Source organism: Salarias fasciatus, chromosome 19 (assembly GCF_902148845.1).
Source record: "Salarias fasciatus chromosome 19, fSalaFa1.1, whole genome shotgun sequence".
NCBI lineage: Eukaryota > Metazoa > Chordata > Actinopteri > Blenniiformes > Blenniidae > Salarias > Salarias fasciatus.
Window position 1 is genome coordinate 4,881,240 of NC_043763.1, and position 21,609 is coordinate 4,902,848.

General features: G+C 48.1%; 1 protein-coding gene across 1 annotated transcript in view; it reads left to right on the forward strand.

The window, feature by feature from the left end:
- The window catches only part of LOC115406858 (latent-transforming growth factor beta-binding protein 2-like), an 86,969-nt gene extending 65,748 nt beyond the window's left edge, over positions 1 to 21,221 (forward strand). Inside the window, exons 21-41 of the mRNA XM_030117109.1 lie at positions 146 to 268; positions 383 to 508; positions 684 to 809; positions 880 to 1,005; positions 1,192 to 1,317; positions 1,833 to 1,958; positions 2,900 to 3,025; positions 3,829 to 3,948; positions 4,045 to 4,170; positions 5,727 to 5,849; positions 6,418 to 6,540; positions 12,083 to 12,211; positions 13,339 to 13,473; positions 14,490 to 14,690; positions 14,795 to 14,890; positions 15,225 to 15,353; positions 16,220 to 16,360; positions 16,436 to 16,606; positions 17,219 to 17,488; positions 17,564 to 17,713; positions 19,834 to 21,221. Of these exons, the coding sequence (XP_029972969.1) occupies positions 146 to 268; positions 383 to 508; positions 684 to 809; positions 880 to 1,005; positions 1,192 to 1,317; positions 1,833 to 1,958; positions 2,900 to 3,025; positions 3,829 to 3,948; positions 4,045 to 4,170; positions 5,727 to 5,849; positions 6,418 to 6,540; positions 12,083 to 12,211; positions 13,339 to 13,473; positions 14,490 to 14,690; positions 14,795 to 14,890; positions 15,225 to 15,353; positions 16,220 to 16,360; positions 16,436 to 16,606; positions 17,219 to 17,488; positions 17,564 to 17,713; positions 19,834 to 20,009 (2,969 nt within the window). The 3' untranslated portion in view covers positions 20,010 to 21,221. The remainder of the gene's footprint in view (positions 1 to 145; positions 269 to 382; positions 509 to 683; positions 810 to 879; positions 1,006 to 1,191; positions 1,318 to 1,832; positions 1,959 to 2,899; positions 3,026 to 3,828; positions 3,949 to 4,044; positions 4,171 to 5,726; positions 5,850 to 6,417; positions 6,541 to 12,082; positions 12,212 to 13,338; positions 13,474 to 14,489; positions 14,691 to 14,794; positions 14,891 to 15,224; positions 15,354 to 16,219; positions 16,361 to 16,435; positions 16,607 to 17,218; positions 17,489 to 17,563; positions 17,714 to 19,833) is intronic.
- Positions 21,222 to 21,609: the final 388 nt, after the last annotated feature.

Sequence of the window (21,609 nt, forward strand, 5' to 3'; positions counted from 1 at the left end):
TCAGTCAGACGTCCCGTACCGGAGGCTCCCCACGCTCCCGCTGCGGAAGCTTCGCGGCACCATTGAAGTTTTATTTCATACAAAGAGTGAAGACGCCGTCTTTATTGTTCTGAGGCGCTCCTTTTTCCCTCCCCCGTCTCTCCAGATGTGGACGAGTGCGCGCTTCCGGGAGTCTGTCTCCACGGCCGCTGCGTCAATCTGGACGGCACCCACAAATGCACCTGTAACCATGGCTACCAAGTCGCCTCGGACAGCAAATCCTGCGAAGGTCTGCAAGGGATTATCTCGGGCTGTTGGGTGTAACTCATCACCGCATGCTTGTCGGCCCGTGCAGCCCTCTCTTCAGCAGCATAATGGCCGCAAATTATTTCTTTTTCGCTAGATGTCAACGAGTGCGCAACCGGCAATGCCTGCCCAGTGGGAATTTGCATCAACACCGCAGGTTCCTACACTTGCCAGAACTGCAGGCCTGGGTTTGGACCGTCTGCCGACGGGCTCAGATGTGAAGGTTTGAAGCCAGACTTACTCTAAACATGGGGCTAATACAGAGAATCTGGAGATTAAAGAAGGAGAGCTGCCACTGATATCTCAGTTTCATGGCTAAGATTGCCTAGTGGAAACAAACGTTTTGATTGTTCACAGTAATGACTCGTCCTCACTTGAATTCGACCTTTTCTTTCCAGATGTTGATGAATGTGCTCAGGGCGACATGTGTCGAGGCGGAATGTGTACAAACACTAAGGGGTCCTACACTTGCACCAGATGTCAGGCGGGCTACAGAGTGTCCCCAGACCGCCAGACCTGCGAAGGTACGACTCAGACTTGAGTTTAAAAGCTCCACCTCTGTTAGACTGACTGACGCCGGTCTGATTCTCCCAGATATCGACGAGTGCCAGTCCCTGTCCACCTGCGCCAACGGCATCTGTCTGAACACCGAGGGCTCGTACACCTGTGAGAACTGCCCCACGGGCTACAGAGTGTCGTACGACGGAGAGCTCTGCGAAGGTTGGTGCTGAAGCCGTCTGTCCGAGTGCCTTTGAGCAAATTCAGATGGTAGAATGTGTCTCTGGTGTCCACACTGGGCGGAGGAAGATCTGGTACATGTGTCACTTCTGGCAACAGCTATGAATAGGAAAGCTTTATCTGAGCTTTTTGTTTCCAGTGGTTGTGTGACTGTTCTTATCTCAACAGACATTGACGAGTGTGCTGAGTCCGCCGCATGCCCTGGCGGGACGTGCACCAACACCGAGGGTTCCTTCACCTGCGTCGTCTGCCAGCCCGGCTTCAGGGTCTCCGAGGACGGACAGCGGTGCGATGGTGAGACTTTTGGCCGCGTCGGCGCCGGTATGCTCTTGGCTCGGTCTGAAGTCCGGCGCTTCCGTCTCCATGCTCTCACTCAACGAGCCAGACCTCGTCTGGATACCGAACAGAGCCCCGGTTCAAGTGCCGGCGCTGCCGAGCATGTGTCCCAGCTGGTTCAGGTTGTACATAAACACCATCAGGTGTGGCAGCTTAAGTCCAGAGTCCCTCCGTGTGATCGCAACGCTCCGAAATACTGCGAGACATCACATCATAGCTGGAGCGAGCGGCCCCTCTGCCTCTGGCACCGCTCGTGCTCGCTCCGGTCGGTGAGACACAAACCCTCAAATAGAACAAGATGACGTCAGGCAAACATCCTGCAGATAGCCGGGCTGAGAACGACAGACGTGCCGACATTTAGAATTCCTAGCGTCGGCGCTCGCCGGCCTAACTGATTACAACTGGCGAGATTTATTTGTTTGAGGCCAGAGATGATAATCTGCGCTATGATGTGTCTGTGTATCTGTCTCCAGATGTGGACGAATGCTTGGTGGCTAACGTGTGTCCAGGCCAGCTGTGCGCGAACACGGCGGGATCTTACACCTGCAGGGGCTGCGGAGACGGTCTCCAACTGTCTGCAGATGGCCGGCACTGTGAAGGTACCTGCTAGGAACAGTTTGTAATGTCACGAAGACATGAAGACAATGAAGTTAAAGCTGGAGACAGCGAAATAGGAGCGCCTTAAGCCGAGAACATGATCAGAGAGAGTCTTCACTGCGCTCGGTAATTTCTCATGACATGATTTATGAGATCAATGCAGTGAAATGGCTCCTTCCACGAATCCAGTCCGGGTAGATCTGTCATGACTTCATGAGAAGCAGAGAAGAAATGATTATTTAAATAGTTTGAAGCGCGGCCCCGGTTTGTCATATATCTATACTGCAGTGTGTTTTTCAGCGGGAGTGTGTATCCAGCCCGAGAGGAAGATCCCCCACTGATCTGTATCTTCGCGATGGGAAAAAGTTTTGCAAAACAAGTCCAGGTCCAAGTCAGCCACTGATAGGATTTTAATGGATGAGTCTGGTGCCATGGAAAATATTAAGGGCTTAATTTGAAATGAAGTCAACCACCTCCCTGCTGCACAGCTCGCGCCGCCGAGCTAACGCTGCTCGACCCAGAGGCAGAAGGGAGCGACCCGAATCACTTAACAATAGCCTGCACTTTTTTTCCTCTGAAGAAATCCAATCTGCGCCGGCTGGAGGAATTCGCAGTGATCACGTAACAGCCGGCCAGCGACTGTTTGTAGATACAGTAATTATGTGCCACCTGTAATAGCGCGCCGTTTTTTTTGGATTCGATGACCGTCTCACATACTTATCCTTCCACTCTTTTTAATAAAACACTGTCAGTGCGATCTAATAAAGCTTCGCTTGCTGTACGTCGGGCGGTGTGTTAAAGCTGAGTCACTCTTTGCCGTTAATCATTTTCTTTTAACAGATAAGAGAGTGGAAGCACAAAAAGCGATCCCTCTAAAAGTCTTAATGGGTAAGATGATAACCTCTGTCTAACCTTTTCTTCTTGTTGGTCTCCTGTCTCTCAGATATTGATGAGTGCCAGACGCCAGGTGTTTGCCCCACGGGGGTTTGCACCAACACAGAGGGTTCCTATTCCTGCATGGCCTGCGACCCCGGCTTCACAGTGGCACCTGACGGCTTCTCGTGTGAAGGTTTGTCACATTTATTCTCCTTCTGGAGCCACAAACTGATAGTAAAGCAGTTCGTCCCTATTGGGCAAATAAATGTATTGCAGTTAATGTCATTTTTCTCACAGCAGGTCGTATGTTTGAGATGTTTGAGCGCCTGCTCTTAGGATGCACATATACTGCTGTTTCCCTCCTGAGAGAAAGCAGTTATTTCACCAGAGGAAACATATCAAAAGTAAAACTCATGTGTTTACCTCCAAACTCCCAAAAAAAAAAAAAAATAGCCTCACATCAAGTTTTGATTTGGATTTGATGCTGGATTTCCTGGATGTTTACAGTGAAAGATCACTGTCAAAGGCTGGCTACAGGCTCTGAATTTGGAAGTGAAAGCTCAAATAAGTTTCCGATCTGCAACCATTTAGTTCAGAAACAGTGTTTTCATCTGTACGTTTGGCTTTCTTAATCATAATTCCTTCAACAGAATTCTTAAGAAAGCTCTCTGCTTTCAGCACAAACTGCTCTCATGTTCAGATTTTTTTTTTTTATGTCCATTTTTTAAATTGCTGTTCATTTTTGTGGTAATTTTTGTCATCCTGTGGGTGTTTTTCAACCCGTTGGCTAGTTTTTGGCCCGCGGGCCGTACGTTTGAGTCACCCTCACCAGCGCGGTATGACCTGCTGCAGTCGGTCGTTACTGCTGCAAATGATGCATGTGTTTCTTTCACACGTCCTCCTGTGGTCTGGAGTCTCCTCGTCCGGATGACGGGCGCTTTACGGCCGGTGCCGGTGCGTCATGCCGATGACGTCTGCCTCCTTTTGTCAATTCAGATGTGAACGAGTGCGCGGACGCCAGCTCCTGTCTGGGTGGCGAGTGCACCAACAGCGTGGGCTCCTACAGCTGCTCCTGCCCCTCCGGCCTCCAGCTGCTGGACGGGACGTCCTGCACAGGTACAGAGAAAATATCCCATTAGTGGCAGACTGTTTGTGGAAGTTTACCTCATGTTGACGCAGCCGCGTGAGGATATCCGTGCCTGTCTGTGACAGACATCGACGAGTGTTCGACCGTGGCGGGGCTCTGCGGTGAAGGCGACTGTCTGAACACCGAGGGCTCCTACTCCTGCGCCTGCTCGGACGGATACGTCCACACAGATGGAACGCCCGGCTGTCAGGGTACTGCTACACTCACAAAATATCAACAGATCAAATAAACTGATCAAACATGTCAACATTTACTGCAAAATCAGAAGTTCTCGCAGCCTTCGTGCATGCTTTTGCATATTTACCTTCCCAGTTTAGCTTTGATCCTTCACATGCTTTATTGGATAAGATAGAATCCTCTTTTATTTGTCCCACAATGGGGGCATTTTACTGAAATAGATAAATAGACGATTTTCTCACTGCACTGCGCCAGAGACCGACCTCTCTGCGTAATGGAGCGTGGCTCCGTCTCAGCTCGGACATTAGTTTGATGTTATTCCAGCCGCGCCCAGCGACCCACTGGTCTTAGTGATGGAAAAAAAATAAAATAAAAGTATGATCATCAACTTAAAAAAAAAAAAAAAAAGGACTTTTCAACAAACTGGAGCATTAGCTGTAAAAATACATGAAATAACTCTGGCGAGGATGTCAGCTGTGGATCAGTGTTGTTTCTGGTGGGTCCTACCAGGAAAGGCTGGAGTTAGCTAAACACTGGGAAGTGAGCAATGAAAGATTTTTTCATGATATTATGAAGCAGGTGGATTACATCACCCTGAAATTGACAAAGTTTGCTTGCAGTAAACAGTCGGAGTCACTTCTGAAGCGGGGTCGTTCTCCCTCAACGCTGTTTAGATATCCAAACCGAGCGAGCTGCCCGGCCCACGTCAGGTACTCTGGCTGCTCGCCACAACAAACACTGCGCTCTAATTATCCTATAAATCAACAGTTGCAGTGTGTTTTCTCGCAGTCTGTCGTTTTGCGTCCAGTGCTGACACAATGAAAGCCAGACGCCTCTGACAGGAGCCTGCGGGGCGAGCAGAGGGGAGGGCCGGGGTTTCTGAGGCTATGGAAATGAAAGATGGTTTTTATTCAGGTGAGGCCAAACTGAAGCCTGGCCTCCACCGAAACGGACGAGAGGGAAGACGGACGGCACACTGAGACACACCTAAAGTTAATCCCCATCACCACGGCGCGCCGTAGCCTGGCTTTATCTGTCAGTGAGACTTTAAAGTCGCTGAATTCACTCCAAAACAAATCTCTGCATATTTATGTGTTTACCTACGGTCTGGAGTATGTTTCTGTTTCTGCCTGTAAAAATAGATCCTTCCCCTGTCATCTCTAAAAGATCCATCTGATTATCACAGGCTGGGAAATGAAGACATGTGTTATTTCCAGGGATGACTTTACTCTACTTTCCCCCAACATTTCACCTCTGCTCCAAGTACCGTACAAGTTATGCTGTAATGCTGCAATTATCCGCCCATCCACAGCTAATCAAGCAGGCAGTGTTCGTTATTAATCTTTAACGAGTCTGAGGGAAATGTTCTCAGCCCTAAAAGCTGAGCTGGATGTTTTTTTCCCTCCTCCGTTTCCTGTTTTTGCCACTACACCGTTAAGTGCTCCAAATGACCCACTGCTTGATTGCGCGTTCTGTCAGTGATTCATACGAGGCCGAGCGGCGCTCCGTCTCGCGTTAATCAATATGCACTCCTATTATCTCTCTTAATTTGTCTGCCTTTCTGATGCAGATGTGGATGAATGCCAGCGAGACAGCCCGTGCGTGCACGGAGAGTGCGTCAACACCGCCGGCTCCTACCTGTGCCTGTGCGAGGCCGGCTACCGCTTCAACGAAGACACGGCCGACTGCGAAGGTGAGGCGGAGCGAGCGCCCTCCGTCGGGGCCGTCGCCGTGATGGCTGACCCTCCGCTCTACCCTGACGTCTCCTCTCCCGGAGTGAACCAACATGTCAGCGTTTTGCTGTTTCAACGTCACGCCACATTAGCGCCGAGGCGGCCCTGGTGTAGCACGGCGCGCTGTGATTGATCATCTATTGCGCTGAGGACTTGGCTCCAGAGCGAGCGTCCAGGTCTGCATGAGAGGCTTTCTTAGTGCCCGGAGCCCCGGACTCCGTCTCCCCGGGGGTGGTGGGGGGGGGGGGGTGAATGAATGACCCCATTGTGAGCGGGAGGTGTTTCTCCCTCTGGAGCGTCTCCCTTCAGCTCCTTCACAACTTCTTTAGTTGCTGTGATAATATTGTTCTTGGCCGTTCCCGTAGCGTTTGCATTCTGAGGGACCGACTCCTTGCTGCACGGCCGCGAGGGGAGTGTGTGTGTGTGTGTGTGTGTGTGTGTGTGTGTGTGTGTGTGTGTGTGTGTGTGTGTGTGTGTCGCACGTGCCTCCGTGTGTCAGCATCTGTCTCGCTCTCTGTCTCCACACAGACCAGAATGAGTGCAAGGAGTTCGGGAGCTCGGTGTGCGGCACCTGGCACTGTGAGAACACCATCGGCTCGTACCGCTGCTTCATGGGCTGCCAGGCCGGCGTGGAGGGAGCCCCAGACTGCGGTGAGTGCTCCAAGCAGGTGCAGTGATCGATACGGCTCAATCGATTCAGCATTTTGCTTTTATGGTTCCAACAATAGACCTATTTGTGTATAAGCCATGATCGAATCCCTGCACTGTGACTGTTTGTCCACTCCACACACACACACCGCTGCACGTACTGCTTGAGTCTCACCGCTCGGTTCGTAGATAATCGCGTCTCTTTGGCTCGCCCGCACAGAGGCTGATGCTAATCAAAAGCTATCAAGTGCTCTGGGTCTTCGCACACAAAAGACAGTGAGGGGAGATGACGGAAATCGGGGTCCTTAAGAAAGAAGAGTGCACTGTCATTAGAGGAGTGTGAGGCCAGAAACTGATAAAAGTCTCATCCTCTTGACAACGGGGGTATTAAAGCGCCTCTGGCAGATGAAGAAGGTGGAACCTGATCATCCCGCTCGTTCTTTGTGGAGCAGATTGGATTCAGGACGGCTCAGATCAGTGGTTCCCAACCTGGAGTCCAGGAGCCTCTCAGGGAGGGAACACGAGACTCCTGAGGCTCGGCCTCCTCTGTGCTCGTCAAAATTAGACTTGCATATTAAAAAAAACAAAAAAAAAAAACAAAACAAGAAAAACAGATTTTTGAATCTGGAACTTCTAGATGTTTGTGAGAGTGAGGCGTCGTTTACACGGCAGCGTGATCGGAGCGTTTCTGATCAAGGTTTTCACAGCAGCCTCCAAACTGCAACCTTCTGAAAATGCTCCAACTCTGTTGTCGCGGAAACGGGGAGAAACGCAACTTTTTGAAAACGCTCTGGTTCCATTTCGTTGCTGCTGGGCATATGCACCAGATTCAACCTGGTCTGTTAATGTTAATATCTTATTGTTCTCTTGTTGTGTTTGTGGTTCAATTACAAAAACAACAAAGAACAGCACCCACTAGTGGCCGTGCATGAAAACTACATCTTTTTTAGAATTTCTACCATTTCTTTAGAAATGGACATCGCTTTCAAAATGTTGCCGTATAAACACGTAACATTTCTGAAATGAACCAGTGTCTGAGTATTTCCACGAATGTTAGCTTTGGCAAATTAGAAATCCAATAGCGGTCTTCAAAAATTTGGGAAGCCCTAACTTAGGCCTGCTGCAGACTGTGATGAGACAATCTTCTCAGTTCACAGCGAGCCACACTGCACGACATGAGTCCAATGCACTTTAGTCGTGACATGAATTTGGCTGTGAGCAGATCGTACAATGAAAAAAGTCAAGCTGAATCACAGCCTGCGCCGTGCGTGAGTCGCCGTGATAAACGCAAGAGTAGAACGTCATAGTCGTGTGCCGTTCCTTCATGAAAGCTAAACCAGCGAAACATGAACACAGCTCTTCTGGCATTCATGTTTGGAGAGAAATTACACAAAAAGGAGGATTTCTATTGGTTGGTTAGTTGACGTAGGTCGCAGCAGCAGTCGACCGAGAGTCCCACAGTGTGTGGCGATCCCTGATCAGTCCTACCTTTCGTGTCATGCTGCCTGGGTTTGCGTCTGTGTCCACATCTGGCAAACAACAACAGCAGCAGCAACGCCGGGCCGGGCCTGTGGATTCCACAACGCATGCCGCTTTGTGTTTACTGGCAGGACTAAACACCCCTCGTCTGAGACATCACTGCGGTTTGTTGAGCTTGTTGCTCTCCGTCGTGCAGAGTGGTGTCGGTTGTCTGTGTCGCTCCCACAACATCATAAAATAACATATTTGGTTTGCAAGGAGCATGAGCGACAAAAGGGCAAATATTTCTTTCTGACGTGAGAACGGGATCCAGCAGAAGAGTGACAGGCGAGCAGAGGAAAAGAGTCTGAGAGCATCAGAAAGGAATGGTGTGGTGTGTGTGTGTGTGTGTGTGTGTGTGTGTGTGTGTGTGTGGCTAAGTACAAAGTTTTTCTGCGTCATCCAGTGTGTGTTTGTGTTAAAGGAAGACAAGCGACGCAGCGCCGATGCACATGTTCTCATGATCGCGGGCTGCAGCAGCGTTGATCTGGCCTGCATGTCGCCGCCTCCGCCCTGCACTTTATAGTCCCGTCTGTCTGGCAGCAGCTGAGGAGCGCAGGCCTGCAGTGTGATAAGGAGGACACACACCAGCTGCTCACCAACACGAGTCAAAACATCCTGAACCGGCCCATATCACAGTCCTGCTGACGGTGGAGTGATTCAGCTCACATGTCTTCTTATTGCAGCTCAACACATATTTAGTTTTTTCATCTTGAAATGAGCTGTGGAACACAACAGCAGCTCCCATGGATTTTTTTTTTTCTTCTTTCCATATTTCCCCAAGTACAGACCAAAAACTGGTCAGAACGATGTGGAATTCCCAACCTTTGACTTGAGGGATCCAAACTGAGGCAACCCCAGCTCCACCATGACCTTTACAATTCCAAAGACAGAAAACTCACAGCTTAAGTTTTTCACTAATTAATTCCTCTATGAAATTATCTTTCATTCTTTTTTCTGTTTGAAGGATTCATCTCTCTTTAGCCATTATTTTCTCTCACTGTTTCCACTGTTAATGTAAACACTTTAACTATTGGGACATAAATGAATTAAATACAGACTCAAAACCATTAAACTCATTAAAAACAAGAAAAATTCACTTTGGGAATCCCTGTTCTAGACCCAGAACTGGAAAATCCTGCCATCCGTGATCCCTGCTGCTCCTCTGAAGATTCCCAGGACTCCTGGTTTTGCGGTGCCGCTCGTCTGCAGTGATGCGGTGATGACCGAGTGCCGTTGCTATGTTGTGACGCTTGCTGGTGTGTTTTCACTCGACCCTGCGACAAACAGCACTGAGTCACAGTCCTGCTCTTCAGAACCAAGCCCTGGGACTCTGAGAGGCCACAGCACGGCGCACAACGGCTGCTTGTTTCACCTCCGGACTGGGACTTGTGGGAGATGCCGCCGTCACCTCAATAAAAGTCCAAGAAGGGAGCTCCGTTGCCCCGGGGCATATTTGTCTGCTCGTAAAAATCATCAGATATTTAGGAATAGGAGCCGACGCCGTAATTTGCAGTTCCTCCGAGGGGCGTTGTTGTATTTTTACTCATCGGCCTTCGAATCGGGGCAGCGGTTGTCGTTGGCTCGGCTCGCTGCGCTCATTTAGATCCGCGACACAGAAAGAGGGAAAAACAGAGTTTTTTTCCGTCACAAACGTCACCGAGAGCGCTGCTTTCAGACCTACACACAGACACTGTGCACGTATTTCAGTGTGTGTGTGTGTGTGTGTGTGTATTCGCAGGCCATTGTTTTTAACTTTGCCCATAAATTCCCCCAAGCTAAGCCTTGCCTTTAATAAGCCTTGCCAGAGGGCGGAAATTGTCTGCGGTCGCACTCCTGCCAACCTTCCACCCCTGTAAACGTATAGGACTGTAAAGACTTTACCATGTGTGGGATTTCTCCAGGAGTTGTGCAGAAGTGAGACGATCTGTTGGGCTTTTTACAGGCACGATGCGACAGGTCGCTGCCCCCCCCCCCCCGCAATCGTAGAAACGCAAGACACACTGTCGATTTGATGTCAAATGAAGCGTGAAAACACACTTCCCTGAAAGCGAATACCTGGCCTGGTCGCGTGTGAAGTAACCCTCTGCATATGGAGCTAATCAGACCGGGGGTTGCCCTCAGAATATGGGAGAAGTGTGGGCCGCGGAGGGTGAGCCAACAGTCAGTGATTCCTATATTCTCATCGCCCGCCATGTGCTCTGCATTAAAACATGGCAGCTGTCCGCCGCCGTTATGCCCAAATCGCCGCATCGCTGGATTCAAGAGGCCGCTTTTCTATATGGGAGAATTAAGTCCGGTACGTATTGAGGCTGTGCTCGGTCGAATTCCTCGCCCCTTCCTCCCTCCCGGGGCTATTTAGAGCGCCGCTTGTGTTCTGACGTAGCTGATAAGACGGAGCGACCCGGAGAGGAATCTCATTTTGCCTTATTCACTCTTTCCCACACGCCGCATGAGTCCTCGAGTGCCGCCGTCGCTCGAGAGAGGAAGACGCACGACAGCAAAAGCCGTTGAAACAGTTCTGATCTGCGTGTCCTCATTCCTTCCTGGGATGATGCTTTGATTGCGTCTCAGCACAACATGTGGGTTGCGAGGGATTGTGTTCCATGATACACATGAACGAAAGGCTGTGATTATTTTGCATATTAGCAGAGAGCTTTCATTGCATTTTTCCCAGACCTCCCAGCTGCTGTCACTGCAGCACGTCCAACTCCAATAAGGCCCTTCACACTTGAAGAAATGTTATTTAAACTCTGAAATACAATACTTTTCACATTGCTCTGAGCGTATTCTGGGGAATTTAAACTGTGAGCAATTTGAATAATCCTTTGAGAGACTTCATCGCTTCTCCGAATGCTAATCGGGCCCGTTGGCGGGTTTCAGTTTGCGCCCGTCCATCCGCCATTTATCATCATCCAGCCACTTGAGCCCACAAGTCTGTTCTGCATGTTTTGGTCTTTTTCAGCATTTCCTGTGAAAAGTTTTACAAATGACAAAGATAATTTTGTCTTGGCAGTTTTATAAACTTGTTGGACCCCCCCCCCGCTCCGTAGCTGACCCATGAGGCATGCTGGACAAGTGGCCAAGTCCAGACAGGAACACTGACGGAGAGCTCGTTCCTTCAGAAAGCCTGAGAAAGCAGCGTGAGGGTCGGAGGCGAAGACGGAGCCAAATCTGCTGCTCACATGTTTCTCTGCTCACTTTGTTTAACAGGCTCTGTTCACACAACAACGTTTCAAGAGAAAACGGATTGTTTCTCATTTTTACACGGGAACGGTTTGAGAACAGTGCTGTGGCGCTGTTGGTTTGATTTTGAGGTGGTTTGCTTGACGTGGATTCCAGTGATCCACTGATCACCGCGGTGCCAGACACGACTGCCAGACTGTCATTTCTCTGAGCCTCTCTCACAGTGACATGATATTATTATTAAGCCTGTTTGGAGATTTACTGTCGTACAAACGAGGGACTACCGTTGGGCTGCAGACCTGCTGGGTTTGGATCTGACCTTATTTTTTAAATTTCTAAAACATATGCCTTCAGTCTTTTGAAACTATTGGTTTCTTCGAGGGATTTTTGGGAGCAGATTGGACTGATTTTGATGGAAAGCAGCTTCTGCCAGAGACTTGTCAGAGAAACCTCATGCCAGGCTCGTAGTCCCTGGGTTTTTTTTTTTTATTCCCCACAGCTTGTAAAGCGTCTGGGTGAATACTGAATGATGTAAACTCCTCTGTCATTTCCCACTTCACTGACACATCCACCGAATATTCCGTTTCCAAACCGCTCCACGGCACTCAGATGCACAGAGAGAAAACCTCCTGGGATTAATTGACACACAGCAGAGTTTGAAAAGCCTCCTAACGAACGGTCTGATCTGTACACCGTCCCTGACATGTTATGACGGCGCTGATTTGCACGGTCAGAATGGTAGCGCTGTTTATTTTGGAAAAGCGGGGCTGTGTTTACGAAGAGGCTGTCGTGCCGATTCTGCACGGTAAATATTAATGCTGCGACCCGTCTCCCCGTGCAGATATCGATGAGTGCGAAAATGAGACCATCTGCGGGAACCACGGCTTCTGCGAGAACACCGACGGATCCTACCGCTGCCAGTGTGACAAAGGGTACACCAACCCGCCTGACGACTTGACCCAGTGTGTCGGTGAGTCCCTCACAGTCAGCGCTTCATTACGGCCATTAGGAAAAAGTAAAAAGGAGGAGGTGTGAAGGTCAAGTTTAGATATTTTGAGGCCTCTGAAATACTGAAAGTGAGACGTGACGAGAGGAATCAGGGTTAAGAACGGAGGAGGCAAGTGACGCTCCAGAGAATTACCATGTGCAAAGAGCCGTGTTACTGTAGTGTTGTGACACATTAGATGAGTCAGCATGATTAAGCAAGAGTTACATGAATGAATGAATGAATGAATGAATGAATGAATGGTTCATTTCTGGTCTTAGTTCTACTCAGAAAATACAAACACCAACAATTACTGTTCACTTTAAATTCTCAAGAAAAGCAATAGGCTGCAGTAGAGGCTTATTTCTGTCTATTCTATGAATAATTAGTAAAGTTTCCTTTAATATTTATTTTTAAAAAAAACTGTTTTAGAGCTGAATATAATGAGTAAAATTAAAGTTATACAAATAAGCTATAAGACAAAACCAAAAAATTGCTGCGTGCTCATATAGAAATGCTTATCTTATGGTATTATACGCTCAACAAAAATATAAACGCAACACTTTTGTTTTTGCTCCCATTTTTCATGAGATGGAGTTAAAGATCTAGAATTCATTCCAGATACACAACATTACCATTTCTTTCAAACGTTGTTCACAAATCTGTCTAAATGTGTGATATTTTTGTTGAGTGTAACATAAAATGATGGTATGATGTTGACATGATGTGATATTATGGTATGGTTTTTTTAAAAGTCAAAACTTCAAACTGAGATCCGATGAGGTGTGATGAGGCTTTTTACCGTCCTGAGGACCCGGACGGTCTTCAACAACAAACCGTCAGTCTGATATTGTCAGGGAAGTCTGATTGAAGCTGACTAACATTGTGTGTGTTGCGTTAAAATGCCTTTGTTGTAATATTTAATTAATTTATTCGGGTCTTGTCAATTGGCTGTTTAAAAATTCAATCCATTTTGGAATCTGTATCGATGAACCCTTTTTTGCCAGATTGACAGAAAGATTTTTTTTTTTTCTTTAGTGTGTGTGTGTGTGTGTCCTTGCCTGCATGCCCGGCCCTGACCTCCCGGCCTCCTCTCCTGTCTTTTTTCTCAGACGTGAACGAGTGCGAGCTGAGCCCGGCGCTGTGCAGTGAGGCCCTGTGTGAGAACTTCGACGGCAGCTTCCTGTGCATCTGCCCCAACAGCGATGAGGAATTTGATCCCATCACCAGCCAGTGTCGCTCCATGGGTAATGGAGCAGCGCTCGCCCTCGCCCTGTCTCCCGGGAGATGGAGATTTCCCTCTGTTAATGAGCTGTCTCTCGTTTTCCAAACCACTGTGACGAGGTGGATGCGTCTTAGCGTCACCGTTGACCTGTGCGTTTCCATTTTACTCCACTGGTTACGGTTGAGTCGGTTCCCTGCAGAAATTAGCATGAGCTCCATTAATTAACCCCCTGGACAAACCGTGGAGAACGCCCCGAGGCCGTGGTTACCGTAAACCGAATCCCCCCACCAAGACAAACAAATATGAGGTGTCGCTGCCAGTAATTAGAACCAAAGCCTTCTTTCTTTCTCTCCTTCTGCCGTATGAAAATGACAGAAAGCGCCGAGGTTTGGAGGCGTGTGAGTCATGGAAATCCCACCGCGTCTCCAGCTCCGTGTGTGTGTGTGTGTGTGTACACACGTTTTGTGTGTGTTCGCATTGTTGAGCGGCGGGGATGTTTTCCTGCGCTCTAAACCCCAGTTATGCTTCTGTGTACCTTTTTGCCACATTCCGCTGTTTGCTTTCGACGTGCGCTGATCAATCATGTGAGAGCGAACGGCGCGCCGACTCTCATGCCAGTGTTTCCATTCGGCTAAGCCGGCAGCTCACGGGCCAAATGCCTGGGGCCAGCGCCTTTGGGCAAATGAGCAGGCTCAGCAGCAGGGGAGAGGATGGGGATCGAACTACCTGCTGGACGAGCTGAAGGTCTGCTGGAGGTTTACGCTCCGATCGCTGCCCGGGAGCTTTTTCCATTCTGTGTCAAACGAGGTGCTCCGTGGAAAATGTGAGGCACTAAAATGACATTACAGTGGCACAGTGGTACAGTGGTTAACACTCTTGCCTCACAATGAGACGGTCATGGGTTTAAATACTGTACCTTTTCGTGTGGAGTTTGCATGTTGTTGTAGAAGTAGGTCAAAGGAGAACAGATCCTCACAAGAACCAACCTCTGGAAGTTTTCAGCTCAACAGGATCTTTGTTTCCTGTGTTCATCAACAGGTGACATGGTGGGTAAGCCCCTCCCGCCGGCCGCCGCCGCCTCCAGCCAGGAGAGGAAGGAGTGCTACTACAACCTGAACGGCGACAACTTCTGCAACAACGTGCTGTCCCGCAACACCACCAAGCAGGAGTGCTGCTGCACGGTGGGGGCGGGCTGGGGGGACAACTGCGAGTTCCACGCCTGTCCGGCCCCTGGACTAGGTACGGCGGCGAGGCCGGCCGTCCCGCCCGCGTCCGCACGCCACGGCGCCGAAGTCCGTCCGTCAGCACGTCTTTATTCCTCTCTTTATTCCCATTTCTTGCAGACGATTATAACCAGCTGTGCCCTCACGGCAGCGGGCTGCTGCCTCTGCCCGTTTCAGCCGCGACTCAAGGCCTGGGTGACGAGCGGCCGTACATAGGTACCAGCTCCGCTCATAAATACACATTTGTTTTTATTCCGGATATCCCTGAGGTATCAACAGCTTCCATTCACACTGAACCTTACCTTGGCAGGGAAGGACGGAAAGTCAAACTGCGTTTCAGAGCCACGTTTAACGCCAGATACAGAGTTATTTACTAGCTGTCTGCGAGTGAGACGCCTGCCTGTGTGTCCCGCTCATTACCCTAATCGCATCGTGTGTCGACGGCTACTCAGCAGAGGAGAGAATGACGCTTTGCTCCCGTGTTTCTGGGGAACGTTGTGGGGTTTTTTTTTTTTCTCCTCAAGCTGTGAATGTGTCTCTCGCCTCTCAGACGCAAACGAGTGCGAGATGTTCGGCTCGGACATCTGCAGGAACGGACAGTGCTCCAACCTGTTCTCCACCTACACCTGCTACTGCCGCTCCGGCTTCTACTACGACAACATCCGGCTGGAGTGCGTGGGTAAGAAGCGGCCTGCCTTCAGTCTCGGCCCCGGTTTTCCAGAAATAGACCGAAAGTCTCTCAGATTTTTAATCATCCTTGTTGCTTTCGCGCTCGCAGAGTGAATGACTGCATTGCACCTCTAATGGCACGAAACCTGAACCCTGCAGTAAAACCCTGTAAAGAGCACTATAGGAGCGAAGATCCAATTTCATTTCCAGAGGCTTTCATTCCACATTACTCGTCCTATTTCAGGTTTAAATGCCTTTTAATAACAGTTTTTCATATCCAACAATCTGCTTTTTTTTTAATTTAATAAACTCAGTCATGTGGTAAAAGTTAATTCCGCGTCATGTGGAGAGTGAAAATGACTTTAATCAGGTTATTTTTACAGTCTGACACAGTCTGTTCGACTTGACTGAATCATAAGCCCAGTCTAAGTTTTATATACTTCATAGTTTGTGAAAACGTAGATATTTCAATGTCTGTCATTGATAAAGTAATTAAATATGCTGAATAAGCAACTAATGGAGTAATTTCTGATAAAAGCACTACATCCTTTTCCTTAAATATATACAAATATGTGTATAACATGCAAGATTTATTGTTAATAAGTAATTTAACAGTAGTTCTGTCATATTTCCTTCGGTTTATAATAAATGAGACAATAAAAGTAAGATATTAAAACCAAATTATACATTCTAATAGATGATTTAGAAGAAATACTTTGTCCCGTGTATGTAGGAGTTCATAGAAGGAACGTCTCATGCAGCTCGTGTCTCATGTCTGTCATAATGTTGTGGCCGATCGGAGTTAAAAATCCAATGAATGTTTATGTTTCTTCCTTAATAACGTGTGTGTGGCTCTTTGTTGGTTTGTTTGTTCAGATTATGACGAGTGTGAGTTTGGGAACTCCTGTGAGAACGGAGTGTGTGTGAACACGGCCGGCTCCTTCAACTGCTTCTGCAGCCCTCCGTTAGTCCTGGACAGCACCCGGCGGCGCTGCATCAGCCTCAACACCACGGAGGGTGAGACACTCACACACTCACACACACACACACACACGAAAATGTGTCATAATCCCTCGTTCCTGCTCCTTCCAGAGCCGATCGAGTCGGACCACGACGTGCACATGGACATCTGCTGGCAGCGCCTGGAGGGGGACGTGTGCGCCGAGCCGCTGCAGGGACAGAGGACCACCTACACCGAGTGCTGCTGCCTGTACGGCGTGGCCTGGAGCGGACACTGCGCCTTCTGTCCCCAGAGAGACTCCGGTGAGGAGGACGCTCCAGGAAGGAACCAAAGACGCTCTCATCAAGTCTTTAATGTGTGAAACACACCCCTGTATTAGAAGTTTATAGATGTTTTATACACATAAATTAGACTATTTACCTTCTATTGAAGATGCTCTTAAGTTGTTGAAATGCTAGTATTCCCAGGTGATACTTTATTGCAATATTTGTATTTTTTAACAATAATAGCAACTAATAATGTAAGAATTTAGACCATTCTGCATGTAATGAAGCCCAGAAAGTGATAACTACAAAAAAATAGGTTTTATTTCCAAGATATTCCTTTTTATAATGCATTATTACAATACTGGCTTCAGTTATTACTTTAAAACCATCAAAAATGTATCCTACTTGAAGACATGATAATGTAAAATATGTTATTTCACATTATGTGCTTTATTACATTGAAAAATGCTAAAATTATAACATTTTTGGTTTACAAGTATAAGTTGACCAATATAATAATAGCTGAGTGTAAATTTGCAGAACTCTTCTCACCTCTGGAAACATAGAACAGTGGTTACACTTGTTTATAGTCATGTTTTTGCAGTATAAAAAGATAATTCTGTGTTCTAAATACGCTCCTGTGTCCAGACGACTACGCCGTCATGTGTAACCTTCCCCGGCGCGGCGGCCTGCGGGAGCGGGTCGGGTACGAGTACGGCCTGGAGGGTCCGGAGGACCTGGGAGAACATCTGGTGCCTCCGTACTGGGACAGCTACGGCGGCGGCGCCGGGCCCTACGACATCCCCGAGGGCGTTCCCCTCTTCAACGACAACGACTACGGCGTGCAGCAGCCGCCGGCGCGAGTGCCGGTGCAGCGGCCGCGGGAGCCCCGGCCGCTGCCCGTCAGCCCCTACGCCGGTGAGTTCCTACCGTCTCGGGTCCGAGGTGGTTGACGTGTGGATCGGAGTCTCGAGCGTCTTTTCCTCCCGCCAGAGCGCTACGACGGCTTCGAGGGCCTCCGGGCGGAGGAGTGCGGCGTCCTGAACGGCTGCGAGAACGGCCGCTGCGTCCGCGTGCGGGAGGGCTACACCTGCGACTGCTTCGACGGCTACGAGCTCAACCTGGACAAGATGGCCTGCATAGGTGGGTCCGCTCCCCGAGACCACCCACAGCCCAAAACTAAACCTCTGGAATCAATAACGGGAATCAATCACCTGGTTTTTTTTATCTCGCGGCGTCGATTCTTCAAAACGAACCGCGGTGAACTCCGGCTCCAGGTTTAAGCCTTCAAGGGTTCCTGGGTGGATTTCAGCAGGCCGGCTCTCCACGCCGTATATCATCAGGCTCAACAGCCGCGCATTAAGTTCTGCTTTATGGGAAACTAATGAAAGCAGCGAACTCCTCAGAAGCATCGTCTGGAGTCAGACTCCCCCGTCGCCCGCTGCCAAGACCGAGAAGGCCTTGAATTTAAGCCGCCGGTGTTTTACATGATTACATATTATATCTTAAACGCGGCGTGTTTGTTTAGTAACTCGGCGAGGCTGTCTTGATGTAATGGAAGGCCGTGATTACAGAGCTCCGTCTGCGCGGCGGCTTATCGGCCTCAAGGCCAGCGCCGTTCCCAGGCCGGGTGATTGAGCGCCGTGGAAACACGTGGGAGCCGCGCGGCTCATGCCGTGCCTCCTCCTATAAAGATCAGCGCTCGCAGAGCCCGGCGGGAACGGAGCGGAGGGTCGCCGGAGACTGACTGCCGTGAAATGACAGTCGGACCTCCCGCGCTGGAAAAACGGGGAAAGAACAACTGTTGCAGGGCCAAAAGGAAACGCAACCCGCCGCGCCGCTCGCTGGGAATCGGAGCCCAGACACAAAACATGACAGCTCGTTTGATTGAAGATATACAAGTGGAGCGAAGGCCTCATAATGAAACTCAACTTTTACCGTTTGCTGCTCACGTGACGTTCGCTGCATTGTCGAACAGCTACATCATATTTATAACTTCAATTACTGCTCGGGTTAAATCCTCTCACCCACAGGGCTTCATAGTGTGTGTGTGTGTGTGTGTGTGTGTGTGTGGGAGGGTGACCCCACACTCTCAAGGCTCATAACCACAAATCCCCAGCATCCAACCCCCCCCCCCCCCAACACCAAACACCACATAAACTCTCTCACGGCAAATTCAGTTTGGTTTGAAAGTCGGACTTTCTGATGTTTCCCTCATTATGAGATATTATTGTTCACAGCTGTTGGGCAACAAAAAGCACAACTTTTAGTTCATTTACTACTATTTTTACTCTTTCTATCCTCTTATACCTCTATTATAATTAGATAAATTCGGTATGAAAATTGCCTTGGAATATAAGTTTTGCGTTTTTCTTCTCTCAAATATACATGTATATATAAACTTCTTGTAAGTCTGTTTAGATGAAGAAATCTCTATCCAAGGCACACACATATATATTTAGTTGAACATGTCAGAAAAGGAGGCAGAAGAAGTAAAAATATGTATTTTCACTCATAAAACTGCATTTTTAAAAAGAAAAAAACGAGACCATCCACATTAGAACAGAATAAAGATACTTTATTAATCCCAGAAGGGAAATTCTTGAAACCAAACAAGCAGGAGAAACCAGAGAAATCTGGGATTCCCGTGCTGGAAATTGAACCGGGATCCTCTCATTGTGAGGTCAGACGTCCACCCACAGCAGCACTGCCGCACTCGCCAAAACTCACTAGGATTTGTGTTTAACGTCATGTGTGACTCATTATGAGTAACATTTCATCACAGCACTACTTTGAGCGACATCGTGCTAAAAACTGATTACAGTCCGGAGGTAAATATACAATCACGTTTCTCTGTTGTTCTGGTCACAAGCCGCAGAAACACATCGTCTCTCTCTCTCTGTCTCTCTCTCTCTCTCTCTCTGTCTCTGTCTCTCTCTCTCTCTCTCTCTCTCTCTGTGAGCTTCTGCATCTGAACAGTATTGGCTTTATGAATCTTAATAATCATTATCTGGCCTTGTGAGAGCTGTTCACTGCTGTCTGCAGGTTAGCGGTGGCTCAACAATAGCTCCATTGATTCTTACTGAAGTATCTGGTAACTGTCGCGGTTGTGGATTTAGAGATAGAGAAGGTAGAATTTTTGTTAATAAAAAACTTTATTTGTACAGGATCCTCTATCAGTCTGTCTGCCTGACGCTGTGGGAGGAAATCAGAGTAACTGGAGCGACCTGACTCCCCCTGTCTGTGCTCGTTTCTCCGTCCAGACATCAACGAGTGCGAGGACATCAGCGACAAGGTGCCGCTGTGCCAGAACGGCCAGTGCTCCAACACGGAGGGCTCGTACCGCTGCACCTGCTCCCCGGGCTTCGTGGCCTCCGCCCAGCCGCACAAGTGCATCCCGGCCGTCCCCGAGGCGGCGCGCAGGGAGGGGGCCAAGTGAGAGCTACACCTCCCACAGGAACGTCCAGACCCGATTCCCCACATTACACACACTCACACACACACACAGACACTACACACACACACACACACACACACACACACAGACACTACACACACACACACACCACAAGAGGACCAGGAACTGTGCAGTTGAATGTATCACATGGGATTTAGTACTCTCCAGATATCCATTTTGCCTTAAAGGGATTTTGTGGACTGATCTGTTTTATTCAGTAACCCCGGGCAATTTGATATACTTTCCACAATATTTTTCTCTGTCACTTTCCTTTTTTTTTTTTTTTTTTTTTCTTACTTTTTTGTGTTATTTATTTCATTTACATGACGGGCCTCTGCAAAATGAGAACAAAAACTATTTCAGAGGGCAGACTCGATTCCTCCTACTTCCGAGATGTTGGGGGGGGGGGGGGTGATAAATGCATGATGGGAAGCAAGGATAATAGATCAGCCATATATCAGCAGTGTTATCTCCATCCTTCAGTAATTAGCTTCGGCCCGGGACAGAGTGGACGAGCAGGGGGAATTTATTACACCATAAAACACTTCAGCAGGAAAACCTTCAGCCTTCAAGGACACTAGTAAAGACTGGAGATGTACAAATGCATCTCAAAGAAGCTGAACCTAATTGTTTGTCAGTTTTGGTACATTGAAAGTATTGGACTATTTATGACCGGCAGTTTAAAAACAATGTATTCATCCATCCAACTTCTCATTCAGAAACAAACTTTCATATTTATGATCAATTTACAGTCACTAATTTACTTAAAACACTTGTTTTTTTTTTAAACTGTGAGGGGAAATCTTGTGAAACTGACTCTCACACACAGGGAGATCATGCAAACTCCCAACTGGTTTTATATCTTAGAGATATGCAGAACAGCTTTGATCCTCGGCTCCATTTCAACCTGAAATCTGGAAATACAGACAAAAAAGTCAGTTGTATGTGTTGATAATGAGAGATATTTTCATGCATCAGAGTCAAACAGGTAGAAGGATTCCTCATTTCTCACCCACAATGCATCTGGATCTCGGCTCTCATGTCATCCATCGCCATTCCCATGTGTGCATCTATCAGTGCATGTAAAGACAAAGGCTTCGTTGGAGAGGTTTGGTATATTTTGTACAGATCTAGTACTATGTATTATTTTTGTTACATATTCTCTTAATGGATTATAGCACAACTATTACTTTGTTTGACATAAAACATAAAATGTAAGAAAAATCTGGCATTATAGCTTTGTAGATTTCTATACGTCTGTAAAAATGTTTCTTTTTTTTTTTTTTTTTTTAAAGTATGAGGAGAGTGGCTGACACTGTACCAGAGGAACTGTGTGTGTATACCCTGCCCTGTGGTGCAGATCATGAATTATATTTTTTTGGAAGTGGCGCCACTGTTTGAATCACAGACATTTTGTCTCCTGAAGACAACGCTTTGGAAACGCAAGCACCGACGTCTTCACGGCTCCACGTTAACCATCGCGAACGTCATCTCCCGCGGCTTCTTCGCTTCTCATGGATGTGTTCGCTCGGTTTCTTCAAGTCAATAATCTGCTTTGAAAACTCTACACCCATGTGAATGT